The sequence below is a fragment of the Lithobates pipiens genome, unplaced genomic scaffold, assembly GCF_037356315.1.
Source record: "Lithobates pipiens isolate NorthernLeopardFrog02 unplaced genomic scaffold, aLitPip1_a1.2 Scaffold_23, whole genome shotgun sequence".
Lineage (NCBI taxonomy): Eukaryota > Metazoa > Chordata > Amphibia > Anura > Ranidae > Lithobates > Lithobates pipiens.
Genome location: NW_027507785.1, coordinates 214175673 through 214194120, shown reverse-complemented (window position 1 = coordinate 214194120; position 18448 = coordinate 214175673). Strand labels below are relative to the sequence as shown.

General features: G+C 44.4%; 1 protein-coding gene across 4 annotated transcripts in view; it reads left to right on the top strand.

The window, feature by feature from the left end:
- CDC14A (cell division cycle 14A) overlaps window positions 1-18448 on the top strand; it is a 188035-nt gene that overhangs the window by 71771 nt on the left and 97816 nt on the right. For all 4 annotated transcript variants that reach the window (XM_077452824.1, XM_077452822.1, XM_077452821.1 and 1 more), the window contains one exon: window positions 16991-17070. In XM_077452824.1, coding sequence (XP_077308950.1) covers window positions 16991-17070 — 80 coding nt within the window. The remainder of the gene's footprint in view (window positions 1-16990; window positions 17071-18448) is intronic.

Here is an 18448-nt window from a genome sequence, read left to right as displayed (position 1 = left end):
ATAATAAGAAAATACATTTGTGTTAGTGTCATTGCCTGTACTGATGGTGATTGCGTTCTCGTGCAGGGTGACAAGTTCCTGACCTGGCGCAGTTCCTTTTCTGATCCATTCTTCCCATTGTCTGTCAGCTTCTTTTTCTGCCTTGTTAATATTTTACAACAGGACAGAAATAAATCAAGCGGTTCTCATATGTCAGGGTCCGGCTTAGCCTTTGTAAATTTCACATGCACATCGCTCTGTGTGCAGGAGCCCGTATAATCGAAAACAACACAAACATTGGATATTTATAAACGCATTATGTACTGCCGGATTGGCATTAAAGGGCATCTGCTATTGTTACAGTCTCTGAAAGAGCTCACAGGTTTTCATATCTGGATTTAAAGCTGAACTCCAGGCTGATATGATAAACTACCATTTAATCTAGTTATGTATTCATTAAAGTAGAATAAAAAAAAATGGAATACGCATTTGAAATATATGTATGTTTACTGTTATACCTGTTTTAAAAAAATGTAAAATGTTGTTTGGTCTTGTGATTGGACGGTCAGGCAGGTGGCACACTTGTCTCTGCTTCTAATGTCATCTCCCCACCTCCAGCCTAATCCTTGGACAATAAATCAGTATCACCAACCCGGTCCAATTAGCAGGGAGGTGAACCTGGATATTACAGACTGATTTTTCTGCCTTTGCAGTGTGCAATAAATGCTTGGACCATATGTCTGGCTGGACAAATTAGAAATCCTATGACAGGTGAAACAGTGAACATACATGTCTTTCAAATGTGTATTAAGAAATATCACAAACTGGAACCCTCCAGGGGGAGCACTTGGTCCCATTGCAATCCATGCTGCCGTTGTTGAGCAGTGTGGCCATACAGCTTGCCCCCCTTAGTCCTGCTGCTATCAAAAAATGCTACTAACAGCCAGACAGCTCGCCCTCCCTTCCTCCTTTCTCCCACTGCTACCCAAAAATGCTGCCAGCAAGGTTAGGTGTGAGTGACAGCATTTGTCACTGCCAGATGGTGTCGCTGGAGAGGAGTGCTGTCATACATCGCAGAAAAAGAGATTCTTCCTGCTGTGGTTAAAACAAGGTAATGAGCAATGCTGGTACTTGTAGTTCTTCCTCAAAGTGCTGCTCATTTACTCCTGGAATAAAAAATAGAGTTAGACCGCGCTGAGGTGATACAATTTAATTAATCCTATCTAGCTGCTGTCTAATTGAGAAATCTCAACATCAAAGAAATAAAAAGAGACAGCGCTTAACCAAGTGTGTGTGAAGGTGATCTATCCTAGAAAAATGTATATATAATATATGAAATATATAGTGATCCAAATACTATAATCTCTATCAAAACTAGTGATACTATAATCTCTATCAGATTATGTGAAAATAAGACCTAAATAATGAATCTAATGCCCTGTACACATGATCAGACATTCCGACAACAAAATCCATTGGATTTTCTCAGACAGATGTTGGTTCAAACTTGTCTTGCATACACACGGTCACACAGTTGTCGGATAATCTGATTGTTAAGAACGAGGTGCCGTACAACACGTACGACTGGACTATAAAGAGGAAATTCTATAGCCAGTAGCCAATAACTTTTGTCTCATAATTTATTCTGAGCATGCCTGGCACTTTGTGTGTCGGAATTGTCTACACATGATCGGAATTTAAACGATCGGATTTTGTTGCCGGACAATTTTATATCCAGATCTCAAACTTTGTGTGTCGGAAAATCCGCAGGAAAAAGTCTGCTGGAGCCTACACATGATCGAATTTCCAACAACACGCTGCAATCGCACATTTTCCGTTGGAAAGTCCGACCGTGTGTCCAGAGCATTATTCATACAATGTGATATATGAGCACACCAATATGTGATGAAAAAGTGGGTAACTAAACCTACAAAAAACATTCAGTTTATTTGTGTCTATATGTAGCCAAAGAACAGAAAAAAAGTCCATGAAAGTCTCAAAATATTAGTGCCAAAAAATGTAGAAACTATGTCCAATCCCACAAGTTTAAGTAGCAGATTCTTCGTATGATATATCCTCCACCGCTTATGATCTAAATTAGCCATTCTCAACCAAGGTTCCGCGGAACCCTAGGGTTCCTCCAGAGATGGCTAGGGGTTCCTTGAGCTGTGGCTGATTTACCTCTTGTTTGATGGTGCTTATGTATTTCTGAGCCAATGCCACTTGGAGGAGCCAGTGGTATGACACCAATGATCTTTATAACTGTAAGGGGGCCATTCTTACCACCACTGTAAAAAAATGGCATTATTGTCACTGACCACCAAAGTAAGGAGCATTGTTCCCACTGTCCCTCAATGAATTGGATTTATCAGGGGTTCCCAGAGACCTGAAAATTATTTTAAGGGTTCCCCTGGGGTAAAAAGGTTGAGAAAGGATGATCTAAATCATTCACCAATGTTAGTGGCTGGTAAAAGAAAACCAGCAAACATACTTTTTCCTTAACAGGATGCAATACTCTGCATATCTATAGTAGATAATGATATCAGATCTCCTCAGTAGCAGTTAATCCAGACCTCCAGCAGGCAATTTCTTTTCCTTTTCAGAGTATAGTGGTTTGCAAGAGCCCAAAGATATCCACTCCCGACTCTCCTCCACAGTGTAGATTAATCTCTCCAGGGAGGTGTGATTGAAAAATAAAGAAAGCACAGCATAGCATAAAATCCTTTGAAATGGTCTCTTATTTATTTAAATCCCATAGCACTCACATTTAAAAGTGTCTCCCGACACTGGTAAAAAAGTCATGGATAATATATGTCTATTCGGGTCCCATGATCCCACAAGTAGACATCAAAAGTGACGTGGTAATGATGCCTCCAGCAGTCACCCTACGTACGTTTCATTGATATACGTCCCCTGTGACTATTTGTTTTTTTTTTTTTTATTCAAAAAGCAGCTTTATTGAGCATATTAAACAGGATAGAGTCATCAAGGTGTAGCGCAACAGGCACTACCAACACTAACAAGTGCATTTCACATACAGGTGCTTAAAATATACAGATAACTGCAGAGGAAGACACATTAGACACATAGCAACAAAAAGGCTTTGAAAAGGATGTGTGATGAGGGGGGGGGGAGGCAATCCCCATGAGAAACCCGTGGGCATGCCTGATAGAAACCATCTAGTCCTCAACACTACAGGTAGAAGCATCCTCCAACCACCTGTCCCAGATTTTATTATATTTATGGGGACATCCCCTGTGAGTGTACAACAGTTTCTTGTGGGGGAGAGTGATATTAATCGCTCTGATCCATTGCTGTGCCGTAGGGGGGCATCCTCTCAACCATGTTTTGGCGATCTGCAATCTGGCCTGAAACAGCGTCTCTTGCAGAAAGATATTAAGGTATTTTTCGCCGTCAGACAGAGAGAGGAGCCCCAATAGACATTGCCTAGGGCATAGAGACACCGGGAGCCCATGCGATCGTGGAGGAACTGGACCACCTGTGCCCAGTATCCTTGTATAGTCGGGCAAGCCCATAGTAAATGGTAGAAGGAGGCATCCGAGGAAGCGCAGCGGGGGCAGCAAGGATCATATTCAGGTCTGTATTTTGCTATACGATGGGGTGTGAGATACGACCTGTGCAGGATATAGAGGTGAGTAAGGCGGTCTGAAAGTTTAGGTGGCACAATTTTGTGGTTCGCTAGAGCTTCGTCCCAATCTTCATCCGACACCGCGCCCAAATCACCCTCCCACCGAGACCGTGCATGAGAAGCCACGGCCGAGGCAGTGGGGGCCAGGAGGTAGGCATACAGCCGTGAAATTAACTGTGTATGTTCGGAACCCAGCGCTAGGTCGACCAATGCCGGGGTTCCGATTCTCGGGATACGGTTGGCAAACTGGGTGTGGAGCGCGTGTCGGAGTTGAAGATAACGGAATAGCATGTGATTGGGTAGGGCGAAGTCGTCCTTGAGGTCCTGAAATGATTTAACCATCCCATTGGAGACCACCTGCGAGAGATAGATGACCCCCCTGTTTGCCCACAACCCGGGATCCGGGATGAGGGCAAGATCCGGCATCCTAGTCGCGTTGCGAGACGCCAAATTTTACAGTGGTGAGACAGCATGCCTATCCCTAGGGGTGGACGGGAGGGGGAAGGTGCAAAACAAAAGTTGGAAAGGGTGAATCAGTGGGCCTGGGGTCTGTGAGCACACTAAAGTGGCGTATCGGGCTCTGTCCATGTGGTGGAACTGGAAAAAATGGGAGAGTTGCGATGCGATATAATAAAGTAAAAGATCAGGCAGGGCGGTACCACCAGAATCCGAGGGGCATTTTAGAACCCGCCACGGTAACTTGTGTCGGGACGAACCCCAAATAAACGTGTTGAGGATAGATTCCAGAGCTTTAAATATGCGAAGGGGAAGGTGTATTGGCGCCTGCCAAAAAACATAGAGAAGCTTGGGGAGGAGTATCATCTTGACTAAATTTATTCGGCCCATCACTCCGAGGGGGAGACGGGACCATATTTGCGTTTTAGATTTTAGGGTGTCAAATAGGGGCTCGACATTGAGGGCAAGGTAGTCTGGGAGGGACCTGGAGACGTGCACTCCAAGGTACTTGATGGTACTCGCCCTAGCAAGCGGAAGCGCCGCCTGCTCGGCGGTGGGGGGCCCCAAGTCTAACGGAAGTATTTGGGACTTGGTCCAGTTAATCTGAAGCCCAGAAAAGGCTCCAAAGGCCGTATTTCGCAGGGCCGCCTGCAATGAGGGGCCAGCATCCGCCAAATAGAGGAGCATATCGTCCGCATAGAGCATAGAGACTGACCACCTCATGCAGGCCACCGCAGCGAAGACCCCTGATGTCCGGGTGGGTCCTGAGGGCCATGGCCAGGGGCTCCACCGCCAAAGCGTACAGCAGCGGCGAGATGGGGCAGCCCTGACGCGTCCCCCGGGAGAGCGAGAAGGAAGGGGAAATCCTACCATTTACCTGAATACGCGCCATGGGAGCGTAATAAAGTAGCTGGAGCCATTTAATAAAGTTGGGATCTATTCCAAATCTGCGCAGGCATTCCCAGAGGTAACGCCACTCGACAGTATCAAACGCCTTAGCGGCGTCCAGGCTGACAACCACTCTGGAGCCAATGTCAGAGTGCTGGGCCTGGAGATTCATGTGAAGCCTCCGAAGATTGAAGGCCGTGTTCCTCTGGGGCATGAACCTGGTCTGGTCGGGATGTATCAGGGAGTGGATTACTTTATTTAGGCGCAGGGCAAGGATTTTGGCCAAGATCTTTACATCTAATTGGAGCAGGGATATGGGTCTGTATAATTCGGGGAGCATCGGGTCCTTGCCCGGCTTGGGTATGAGGACTATGAGGGCTTCACCTATAGATCTGGGGAGGGTGCCAGAGTCAAATATGTGCGAGTACAATTTGGTCAGTTGGGGGATCAGAGTCTCACTAAACTGGGCATAGAACTCTAAGGGCAGGCCATCAGATCCCGGGGCCTTGGAAGTGGGGAGTAGTGACAGGGCCTCCACTACACAATCGGAAGTGATGGGCACTTCAAGTTGGAGTTTTTGCAGAGGTGTGAGGGAGGGGAAGGGGACAGTGCCGAGGAATGCTACAAGCTCATCCTGAGAGTACTGTGCAGTAGAGGAGTACAGGTCCGAGTAGAAGGACCCAAACTCCTCCGCCACCATATCGGGATCGGTAATGACAGTTCCACTAGCATTTCTAAGGGACACCACCACCGGGGGCCGGTGATCCAAATGGGCCATGTAGGCCAGTAATTTGCCCGCGTGTTCCCCGTATTCAAATAGGCGCTGTTTAGCAAAGAAGATACCTCGCCTGGCCTTTTCGTAGTGGAGCTGGTCCGTGATCCTGGCCTGCAGTTTCATAAGGGAGGCGTTAGCCTCTGACGGGTCCCCCTGGAAGGCCAGTTCAAGAGCATGCAGACGCTCCTCCGCTTGTCCAACCAGGCGTTTAGAGGAAGCCTTATGCCTGGATATGCGTGTGGTGATGATCATGCGGGCATGCACCTTGAAGGCCTCCCAGACGGAGCCGTACGAGGAAGAGCCCGCGTTGGTGTGGAAGAAGTGGTCCCACTCACGTTGGACGGAGTCCAGGTCTGGCAGGACAGTGAGCCAGAAGGGATTAAGTTTCCAAACACGGGGTCTGGGGGGGGTTCGGCAGTCGCAACCTGACCCAATAGGGGGAATGATCGGAGAGTACCCTGGCCTCAAACCCTACGTCTAGGAGGTGGGGAAGGAGAGGGGGCGAGAGAAGTATCAGGTCTATGCGGGACATGGCGGAACGGGAGGGAGTAAAACAAGAATAGTGCGCTAACGTGGGATGTCTGTGTCTCCATGAGTCCGTGAGGGCAAATTCCGCTACAAACCTCCCAAACCTAGTGACACCCAGGGATGGGGGCGAGGAGGCCAGAGGGCTCAACCTATCTAGTATGGGATTTATAACCATATTGAAGTCCCCTGCCCAAACAGCAGGCACCGAGGGATACCGGGCCATGAATGTAATACCCTGCTGCAATACAGCAAAGGCAAATGGTGGGGGGATGTAAAAGGCAAGGATGAGGAGCTCCAGACCTCCAATAGTAGCATACAAAAACAAGGAGCGACCCTGAGGGTCCGATTGCAGGTCATGCAGCTGAAATTGAACTGTTTTAGCGATCAAGACCGCCACACCCCGGGAGTTCGAGGTGTGCGGGGCTTGATAAAGCCAGCCCACCCATGGTTTCTTGAGACACATCTGCTTTTGTCCCACTAAGTGAGTTTCTACCAGGATTGAGACCTCTGCCCGTTGAGACTTAACATGGGGCAGTACTGCAGCCCGCTTAGCTCTATCCCCCAGACCCCTAACGTTCCACGTCAGAAGCTTAAGGGACGCCATAATCCATGTGTGGGGCGCATGCATGTACAGACCCCTCCATTCCCACCCGCATTTTTACACATAATAAGAACCCCATGCCCAGCAGATGCATATCCCGCCCCAGCAGCCCGGGTTGCCAGGACCCCCCGGGAGGGCCCCCTGGAATAAACAGGGTCAGAAGCCAGTAACCATGATCAGCACCAAGGTGGCACAGGTCAGGGGGGAGTCCGACAACCTCGGGCACCTGTAGCAGCGAGCGTAGGCACCACCGGGGAGGAGAGAGTACAGTAGCTAGCATAACATGAGTCCACTTGCAGCAGAGGATATAAGACAGCAAAATGCACAGAACAAAAAATAACAAAAATACTGCATTGGCACTGGTCCGGCTAGGCAGGTTCAACTCTCTAGCCACCCCCGAAGACAGAGGGGTAGAGGCCGGCCAGGCAAACTCAGGCTTACAAGCAGCTGCAAGTAGCTGCAAATACGTCAATGTCTTAGAGTAAGCCTCAGCAGGGGGGCGAACAAACTGAAGAGCACACATCAGTTTCTGGGGGATTCAACCAGTCCCAAACAGAACGGGCTAGCGAGGGCCGCCCGAGGCACAGTGACACGGTTTTGGGCATATGGCATAGGAACAGGGCACACAATGCCAGGGCCGGGGGACAATAGGAAGTCAATGGGGGAACCAGGAGGAGAAGGGGAAGCATCACAGGGGGTGGGCAGCCAAAAACTCACATGTCCAGGTCTTGTGCACTGTCCGTAGGCCAAACAGGTAGCATCCGCGCCGAGAGTCGGACTTCACTGGTCGGGCCGGCCAGCCTCGCCACGGCGTTCCAGCCAGGAGAAGACGGCCTGCGGGTCCTCAAAGAAATGCGCCCTGCCATCCCTGGTCACACGGAGGCGAGCTGGGAAGAGCATCACTAGGCCAGGTGGAGCACGCGCAGCTGACGCTTCGCCTCGGTGAACTTGGCTCTCCTCTTCTGCACCTCCGCGGAGAAGTCTGGGTACACCGCGACAGTCACGTTATCAATCGGGATGTTGCCCCGCTCCCGGGTGAGTCTCAAAACAGTGTCGCGGTCGCGGAAGTTGAGGAACTTGGCGATGAGGGTTCTCGGTGGGGCTCCTGCCGGGGGCGGCTTCGCGGCAAGGCGGTGGCCGCGCTCCACCACAAAGGTCGAGGAGAATGCCTCTCGGCCGTAGGTGGTGATCAATAAATTCTCCAAATATGTGGGGGGGTCAGCACCCTCACAGCGCTCAGGAAGGCCCACAAAACGGAGGTTACACCTCCGGAGGCGGTTCTCCATATCGTCCTGTTTGGAGAGGATGGAGTTCAGCTGGAATTGCATCTGCTCGGTGGTAACCTGAAGAGGATGCAGGCCATCCTCCACGTGGCCGACCCGGCGCTCGGTCTCCGACACCCGCTCCCGGAGCCTGTGGATGTCCTGCCATATCAGGGAAATGTCCACCTTCACCTCTTCGATCCTAGAGGTGAGGGTCGATTGGCAGAGTGCTATGGCTTCAAGCACGCGGGCAGTATAATTAGCTTGCTGCTCACCACCCTCGGGGAGCTGGACGGCGCCATCTTCCTCAGCAGGGTCCCGGTCCTCACGGCGGTATTTGTCCAGCCTGGAAGCGCCACCGGAACGTTTGGGGGGAGACATGATGGGTAGTAGAGCAGCCCCAAGGCCCAGCAGCGTTCAAAATCGGAGGAGAGAGGCCCAAAGGATCGGTTAAAGGATATGCCTCGAGCGGAGCTCCTACACCGCACGTCCTATTCCATGCAGCACCAGACCACGCCCCTCCCCTGTGACCATTTGTAGCTGCTGACGTTTAATATAAGGACACTTACCTGTCCAAGGATCCCACGATGTCGGCACCCTGAGCCGATTCGTCAATCGTCTTTCTGCAGGCACCAGCATTGTAAGTAAGTGAAGTCCTCGGGCTTCAAAGGCTGTGTCCTACTGCACATGCGTGGGTCGCACTGAGCTTTCTGAATGGTCCCGCTGTCTTTGAGGACCTGTGTGTGTCCCAGAAGGCAGCAGGGGGAATGAGGAGGGGCCGGAAATGTTGTAGTTCGCGATCGGCGATCTTACCCAGAAGTGCCGGGATCACAGATACTAATTCCTTGACAAGAAAACAGTTAACCAATAAGTATTTCAAGTGTGTATTAAGTTGTTTTACTGGAGTTCACTGTAAAATGACTGTAATAATAATAATAACAACAACATTATTCACCTCTTGTGCATTGTCTAGGTTTTCTTAACTCATTTATGACTAAGGTTGAATTTATTTTCAATTTGTGCATAAAATTCATATGTTACCTAGAGCAGTAGGATATAAATAACTCCCACATAACTACTGTTCCAATATTGAAACAAGAGGCATTAATAGGTTAAATGCGGCACATTGTTTCTATCACCGTTGGTGTTGCTACGTTAGGCAGTCACTTATATATTCCTTGACTGTCATAGAAGAGCAGTTTGCTTAATAAAACCAGCAAAAGCATTCACTGACCACTAAACACCAGTGGCTGTAGCAGTTTTAATGAGCTTATACATTTTCAAAGCTTTATGATAAATGATAAGTATCATTTACAATATCTATAGGAAAAGATATACTTATGTTTGGAGACAGAGACTATTCAGCATGGATTCCTAGTAGTAGTAGTATAGACCACTGTTGCTTCTGAACCCTATTTGTGGTAATAAAATTATTACAAGCAATGCCTGTTTTAAAAACATTACTAGAGAGTCAGCTAGTATTTGGCTAGTATTATTAAAGTAGAAGTCCACCCTAAGCCCTTGTACACACGGTCAGACATTCCGATGTAAAATGTCCGATCGGACCGTGTTGTCGGATAATCCGACCGTGTGTGGGCTTCATCAGACTTTTTCCGTCGGAATGTCCGGCCAACAAAGTTTGAGAGCTGGATATAAAAATTTTCCGACAGCATGATCCGATTGGACTTAGTTTGTAGAGAATTCCGATTGGAAAATGTGCCACGCATGCTCAGATCAAATTCCTAGACCAAAGCTATTGGCTACTAGCCTGAACGTAGTCCCGTTGTAACTAAATAACCTCATCACATTCTGAACGATCGGATTTTCCGACAACTTTGTCCGACCTCGTGTATGCAACACCAGTTTCTGATAAAATCCAACGGATTTTGTTGTCGGAATGTCCGACCGTGTGTACAAGGGCTAACACTAAAATCCCTGCATTTACAAGCATCCATGATCTAACACTAGCCTACAGTCATTGCCAAAATTGTTGGCACCCCAGAAATTTTTCCAGCAAATCAAGTATTTCTCACAGAAAAGTATTGCAGTAACACATGTTTTGCTATACACATATTTGTTCCCTTGTGTGTATTGGAACAAAACAAAAAAAGAGAGGAAAAAAAAAACAAATTAAACATAATGCCACACGTAACTCCAAAAATGGGCTGGTCAGTATTCTTGGCACTCTTAACTTAATATTTGGTTGCACACCCTTTGGAAAAAATTGGAAAAAATAGCTGAAATCAGTCGCTTCCTATAACCCTCAATAAGCTTCTTACACCTCGCACCCTGAATTTTGGACCACTCATCCTTTGCAAACTGCTCCAGGTCCCTCTTATTGGAAGGGCGCCTTTTCCCAACAGCAATTTTAAGATCTCTCCACAGGTGTTCAATGGGATTTAGATCTGAACTCATTGCTGGCCATTTTAGAACTCTCCAGTGCTTGTTCCCATCCATTTCTGAGTGCTTTTTGACATATGTTTGGGGTCATTGTCCTGCTGGAAGACCCAAGATCTCGGACGCAAACCCAGCTTTCTGACACTGGGCTCTATAGTTTGACCCAAAATCCTTTGGTAATCCTCAGATTTCATGATGCCTTGCACACATTCAAGGCACCCAGTGCCAGTGCCAAAACAACCCCAAAACATAATTGAACCTCCACCATATTTCACTGTAGGTACTGTGTTCTTTTCTTTGTAGGTCTCATTCCGTTTTCAGTAAACAGTAGAAAGATGTGCTTTACCAAAGAGCTCTATCTTGGTCTCATCTGTCCACAAGGCATTTTCCCAGAAGGATTTTGGCTTACTCAAGTACATTTTGGCAAACTGCAGTCTTGCAAACATGTGTATAGCAAAACATGTGTTACTGCAATACTTTTCTGTGAGAAATACTTGATTTTCTGGAAAAATTTCTGGGGTGCCAACAATTTCGGCCATGACTGTATCCAGTCCTGTAAAGAACAAATCAGTATACATACCTTTTTTGAAGCCGATCTTACCCAATCCCACGTTGAGCTGTCAGCTGCGGCTTTGCTGTGTTGGCGGGTGCAGAGGACACTCTTGACAACCGAAGCCTCATAGTAAGTCTATGGGTGACATCACTCCATATTCATTTCACAGCCATTGTCAACTGTGTCCTCTGCAAAGCTTCTACCGCTGAAGACTGGATTGGATCAGCTTCAAAAAAAGATATGTATACTGATATATGGCTAAATAGGTTAGTGTTAGGTCGTGGATGTCTGTAGATCAGGGAGGTGCAGTGAGGTCAGTGGCTGGTGAGGCACTGGCTAGTATCAGAGCCAGCTACACACAGGTTACATACACCGTGAATGTTAGAGCGAGAGCAATAATTCTAGCACTAGACCTCTTCTGTACTCTAAACATGTAACCTGTAAAAAAATTTAAAGCGTCGCCTATGGAGATTTTTAAGTACTGAAGTTGGGTGCCATTCCACAAGTATGTGCAATTTTAAAGCATGGCATGAAAAAATGCTGCACAAATACTGTGTAACATAAAAAGTTGCAATGACCACCATTTTATTTCCTAGGGTGTCTTCTAAAAAAAAAAAAAAAAATATTATTACAGCATTTAGGCTGTACAGCAAATAGGTCTAGTACAGTATTGCTCAAATTTACATTCACTGGAAAAAAAAAAACTGATTCTACATTTCATTATCAATATAATATCAATATAATAACAAAATTAATAATTTAGACTACAATCCCATAGCAAACTGTCACAGTAAATAATTTTTTGCATCTTCACTCCATGTCCCGGTACCTTGTGTTATAAATCCCCTCCAGTGTGTGGGACATTTTATATTTGTTAAAAGAAAACACTTCTCATGGTTTTTCATGTATTTGAGCTAGATAACACACACACACACACACACACACACACACACACACACACACACACACACACACACACACACACACACACACACACACACACACACACACACACACACACACACACACACTATTTTTACATGTAGGAGAGAAGTGTCAGAAATTGACCTGGGTGGCATGTGGTTAATTACCATAAGTAAGTAATATACAAATAATTATTATTTATTGATTTTAAGGTAATTTACTATATATGTTTTCAAAAACTGCACTCAAGCAGTGGCTTAATGGACAAATTACTGAAGTTTGAAGTTATAACTTCAAACCAGTAATTTCACAGTAAATAGATAAATAATAAATTATTATGTTATAACATATATAGCATAATAATATATTATTTATCTTGATTAAAACAGTACCTTTTCAGCAGCAGAATATTCTCATTCTCCCTCTTAACTGTGTGAGAAAAACATGGGATTATTGGTAAATCCTATACCCATCGACCCATGTTTTTTCCTTGTATTTAGGAGGGCTGGCCTGGAAAGGAGTATTTGCCTTTTACACACATGCCCCCTTCTATGACACTACAGTGAGAGGCTAGCCTTCACTGTAGCATTTTTATTGGACAGCTTGGACCAATGATACTTTACCATTGGTTCAAGGCTCCAAGCTGTCCACCTGCCTCCCCTGACTGCAAGTCCCTGCTGTAGATGTAGGGATTTTAGTGTTAGGCTGGGCCTACACTTTAATTGTTGTGAAGCACAAGGAGGAAAGTGTCTGTTTATTTGACATAGGAGCCAGAAGAATGACCAGGCCTACAAGACTGTGGCGCTATGTAACAATGAATCTGCTGCTGTCATTGCATTTTTTTCTGAGAAGGTTAGACATGAGAGTTGATCATGTTATGGAAACTCTAAAGTTGGGTACACACTGTACACACACAAGAAAAATTCTGTATGGGGAATGATTATTATTTTTTTGTATTGTGTGCACAATTGTCGACATCTGAGTCAGACTTTCCAAGTGAAAATTTCTGAAGGGACAAACTCCAAAATTTTTCTTGAACATAAACAGAAGGAATAAGTTTAATGTGTATTGTTTTGGTACAAAAAAAATCGGATAGACTGCACAGAAACAATAACCAACAGCAACAAAAAAAGCCTTTTTTATTAAATTAGTATCATCCTCCATTTTGACTTGCTGTGAAATATGGAGGAAAACCAGAAGATTGTTCTCCCCATTTTCTTGTCATCTTGGTTGACCAAATAAAGCTATCTTAAGCCTCATACACACTATCAGATTATCTGCTGAGTTTTTCCTTCAGATTTACCAAAACCATGTAGTAGAAGGGCCTGCCTGATTGCATACACATTGAAACTCCTAAGGTTTGTCCTCATATTATATGGTTTTGGTAAATCTGAAGGAAAAACTCAGCAGATAATCTGATAGTGTCTATGGTGCTTAAGACATTATGCATTCATAGCCAAGCCACCAAAAGATCTACATACCAGAATAACTTGTACATTTGTGCTAATAAGAGTCTTGGTTAACTGCTGTATCAAAGGAAACCATAGTGAATGGCTAGGAAATATCCTTTCTCCTCTGAGCAGGGTCAGTCATGGTCATGAAGGGATCTACAGAAATACTAAAGTTCCCTGATACAACAGTAACCTAACTAACAATTTTTAATCTGATAGATAACTTAAAGTGGTTGTAAACTCAGAATAATCAATAACTTCAATCCCCTCTGTTTTATCAAGATATAAAGCACAGTGTGTCTGTTTTTTTTAAATTCTGAACTCTTTTTCTCCTGGCAGAAGAAAAGTTGATCAAAGGTGTAAATTGGCTGTGCCTAACAATACATTAAATCTAAAGCTTTGACAATATGCATCCAAATGTAACCATCCAATGACATAAGTGATGAAAAAATCAAATAAACAAAATCGAGTGTATATTCTCAGTGGAAACGAGGTTCATAAATGTCCAATTTTTTCTTCTATGTGTATATTTCTTTATAGATGTGATCCTTATATTACACTTTTCCTCACCCTTGTGGGTCTTAAATAATATATAGTGACTCCCACCACCGTTCACCACTGTGCTCACCTCAAGTTTAGACCTGTTCCCAGGTCAAAAAATGCCTTCGTGGTAGGATCAATTCCATCAAAATGACCTTTCTCCCCAGACTACTTTATTATTTTAGGACCCTACCCATCGCAGTCCCGAGGAGGGAATTACAACAGTTACAAGGAGATGTTCTCCGTTTTGTTTGGGGCAATGGGAAACCCCGCATGAATAAATCAACGCTATATACCTCAAAATTACGCGGTGGGCTTGGCCTCCCTAATCTACAAGCTTATTATCAGGCGGCTCAGATAACACAACTTTCATATACCACGGCCAGGGGGCCTCAGCCCCTTTGGGTATCTATTGAAGCCCTTTCGTGCCATCCTCTTGCTATTGGCTCCCTGATGTGGCTACCAAGTCGCCTTCGCCCTCCTATCTTATGCCCTACCCTGTCCCACTCCCTTGAGGTTTGGGACAGAGTACGCCATCGTAAACCATTGGTGTCTTCACATACTCCCTTGGCTCCGGTGTTTTGTAACCCAGAGTTTCCACCTGGCTTGACCCCACAGGTATTCCAGTGGTGGCTCAATAAGGGCCTCCTACGGATAGGTGACTATTTACCTGGGGGCCGACCTCACTCCTTGCAGTACTTTGTAGAGACGTTACAGATGCCCCCTAGTGAGCTGTTTCGGTATAATCAGATTGTATCATTTATACGTTCTAAATTTTGTAGGATAGAGAGACCGTTTACTCTTACGAATTTTGAATTATCCTGCCAATCACAGGACCAAATACGGGGGCGTATATCTACCATTTATGCTACCATTACGGACCCAATTACTAAACTTCCCTATATGATCCATTGGGAACGGGACTTGAATCTTACTTTTGATCTGTCTGATTGGCAGGATATAGCCTATGCTTTATCTAAAATATCTGTTAATACTGCATTGATTGAGGCAAATTATAAAACTCTACTACGATGGTATCTAGTGCCAACCAGGATAGCTAAGATGCATCCGTCTACTTCCCCCATGTGTTTCAGACGGTGTGGTCAGCTGGGTTCAATGTACCACATTTGGTGGCAGTGCCCGATTGTAGCCAGATTTTGGATTCGTATATTTAACCTTATATACACGGTTACTGGGGTTAATATTCGTAGAGCCCCGGAGGTAGCGCTTTTTCAGAAGCTCCCTGATGGGGTTCCTAGGAAATCTTTTAAGCTGATCACATATATAATCCTAGCTGCTAGGATAACTATAGCTAGATATTGGAAGCAGTCGATGGTTCCTCTTGATTCTGTAAAACTTAAGCTTAACTGGATTATGGTTAATGATAGACTCACCTGGACCCTTCGTAATAACTCCAAGAAATTTAATGTAATTTGGGATCCATGGATCAACTATATTTCCCCACTGTGATTTGCCGCTGGTTGACCCTCTCTCTCTCTCTCTCTCTTTTCTTCTTTCTTTTTCTTTTCTTTTCTTCTCTCTTTCTTTCTTCTCTATATCTATTGTCTAATAAGATACTTTTATATACTTTGAAAAACAACAAGAGGTCGGGCACCACTCTGTGCGGTCGTTCCTAGTGGAAGAGGGGTGTAGGAGCATTCTCCCCCCCTCCCTATTGTCTTTCTTTTTTTGTCTCTTCTTCCCACTGCTTTGCTCCGTTTTTTATTCTGTTATTATTCTTGACAATATAGATATCAAAGATTTTATGAGCAAGATCCAATTGGGTCTTACAGAGGGTGGGACGGGTCTGTAGATTTGATTGGTGGAACACCATACTTTTTTTGGGCTACTCTGTAATGTATAGTCTACCATTATACTGATTCCGTTTAACCTATTTGACTTATGGTTTTACGCTTTCATGTTTTACTGTTGATTGACTCGATTGCTGTATGGGACGAGGGTCATATTGTCCAGATTTTACTTGTTCACTGACCGTATTATTTGTGATGTTTTCTTACTGTCTCACCTTGAATTATAAATAAAAACATATTGAAAGCAAAAAATGCCTTCGCCTGCTGGAGTTCAAATTTCGGCTCATCGGCTGGTCAGTCTGCTTCTATCCCCCTTTCCCCTCTCTGGGTTATGCTGTGCTGGTAGGGCTCTTATGTGCTTTATATAAATCCCCTTTCCTCCTCCGTTCCTCAATTAAACAGAATTGCTCCCATAGTGTAATATAAAAGGTAATTTTATTTAGACAATAATAAACACTTAAATAAAAAAATAGCAGTCACTTCCACATAAGTATCCGACAGGGCTGCGGCTCCCGTTTCACTCATGCTCCACAGTGCAATTTCGCCCAACTCCACACAGTGCGTAGGAGAAAAGCTGCTTAAAAAAATCTGTTTCCCACAAACATTTAGACATGTTCAGATGTGTCAAACATTTGAGTGTTACAAGAGAAGTAAAGAATTTTTTTTTTCAGTTTTATACTTACCTAGGTGTATGCAGCATCGGTCCGATGCTGCATCTGTCCCCTGGTGCCTCTGCACTGAGTACCGAGCGATCGAACACCGCTGATCGCTTGGTTCTCACAGCCCCCCGAGCAGAGAGCTGCTGACTGTCTACCAGCAGGTCTACACTCTTCTCCCCCTCGCTCATTGGAGTGCTGAGCTATGGAGGGGCATGTAGCGGCTACTATGCCTTGTGGTTCGCTGCAACGTGGGTTCATTAAAGGTGTGTTCCGTGTGTATGGGTGCCATTTAAAACATTATTCTATAATTGCCTAACTGTTATTTGTACACTTCAGTTTTAAAAGAAAGTAGGGTAGGTGTCTGGTCAACTCTTTTTTTCATTTTTACTAAATGAGGCTCTTTCCTAGTAAATTGCAGTATTTTTTTTTATTTTTTAACTGTTTTCTGTTTAAATATCTGATCTTTTACAATTTTCTATAGCTGATGACTAATGCTTTTCTTTTGTGTTAAATCTAGGTGGTCTATTTAAAGAAGACACCAGAGGAGGCTTACAGAGCGCTTCTTAGTGGGTCCAGCCCTCAGTACCTCCCTTTTAGGTAAAAAAAAAAAAGACCTAATGACAACGTTTATCATTTCCTTTCCTCTGCATTATATAATTACATTTGTTAATTGCTACTTTTGATCTTGAGTTGAAGACAGCTGTACAGGAAATACATCACAAGATCGAGGTATAGACAGAGAATGAATTAGACCTCATCTCAGTTAGTCTAAATGGATAGAGAGCATTTGGGCTGTACAGTAAATAGGTCTAGTACAGTATTGCTCAAACTTACATTCACTGGAAAAAAAAAAAACAGACTCTTCATTATCAATATAATAACAAAATTAATAATTTAGACTACAATCCCATAGCAAAACTGTCACAGTAAATTATTTTCTGCATCTTTACTCCATGTACCAGTACCTTGTAACTATCCTAAGATCCATACACTATAAAATGTTGCTAATTCCAGACTGAAATTCTTTACTATCGAGTTTTTTTGATTTAGTCAGACAGATGCTACAGGTAATGCATACTTTCAGCTTTGTAAGCAGATTTTTTTCCACGTGTCTCTAATACCGCAGGGGAATTCATCCTGAGAATTAACTCTTTCATGACCCCAAAGTCTGCTGCATATTTACAACCCAATGAGCAGGTTTTAGAATACCATTCTATAAAAATGCAGAAGTCATTTAAAGGAGTGTAGTTTGCAGCGTTTAGTTTAAAAAGGTAAAATGCCAATATAATGAAGCTAAATTAACCAGCATATTTAAGTTGGCACAAGTTGCATTGTGAATGACAGGCTTTCTAAATATCAACCACACTATCAAAAATTTTATATATGTAGCTTTCAGCAGCTAAAAATCCCAGACTGCTGGACTGCATGGCCCTTGGACAAAGATGTAAGGATGTCGGATGCACATCATGGTGCCCTCTAGCTCTGTCTGAATTTATGAAATTTTCCGTTCTTGTGTCAGAAGATGACATTTGGTAGAGCTGTAGTTAGGATTACCTCCTTACAATGGTCACATCATATTATCACCTGTGCTGTCAGGAAATATCTTAGTCTGTGTGGCGAACCAAACGCTGTCTGCTCCTTCAATATCTCCAGCAAATAAATGATCAGACTAGTGTCTCAAAATGCTGTGTTTTGCGGATCATTTAAATTTCTATATTCTTTTTTTCCACCCATGACTCATTGTTTAATACCCCTGTAGCCGTGGACTCTGGTGTCCCTGAATAGTTTCATATAGCAGCTCAGACACAAGCTGTTCTAATTTCTGAGCCTGTCCCAACATGTTCTTCTGTCATTTGGCCAGATAGAAAAAGCTAATGACTTTGAGTGAACCATATGATGTGTCTGTACCACAGTAATAAATTTGAATAATGCATATCCAGAGTTGCACCTTATTGCATCAATTGGAGGGTACAGA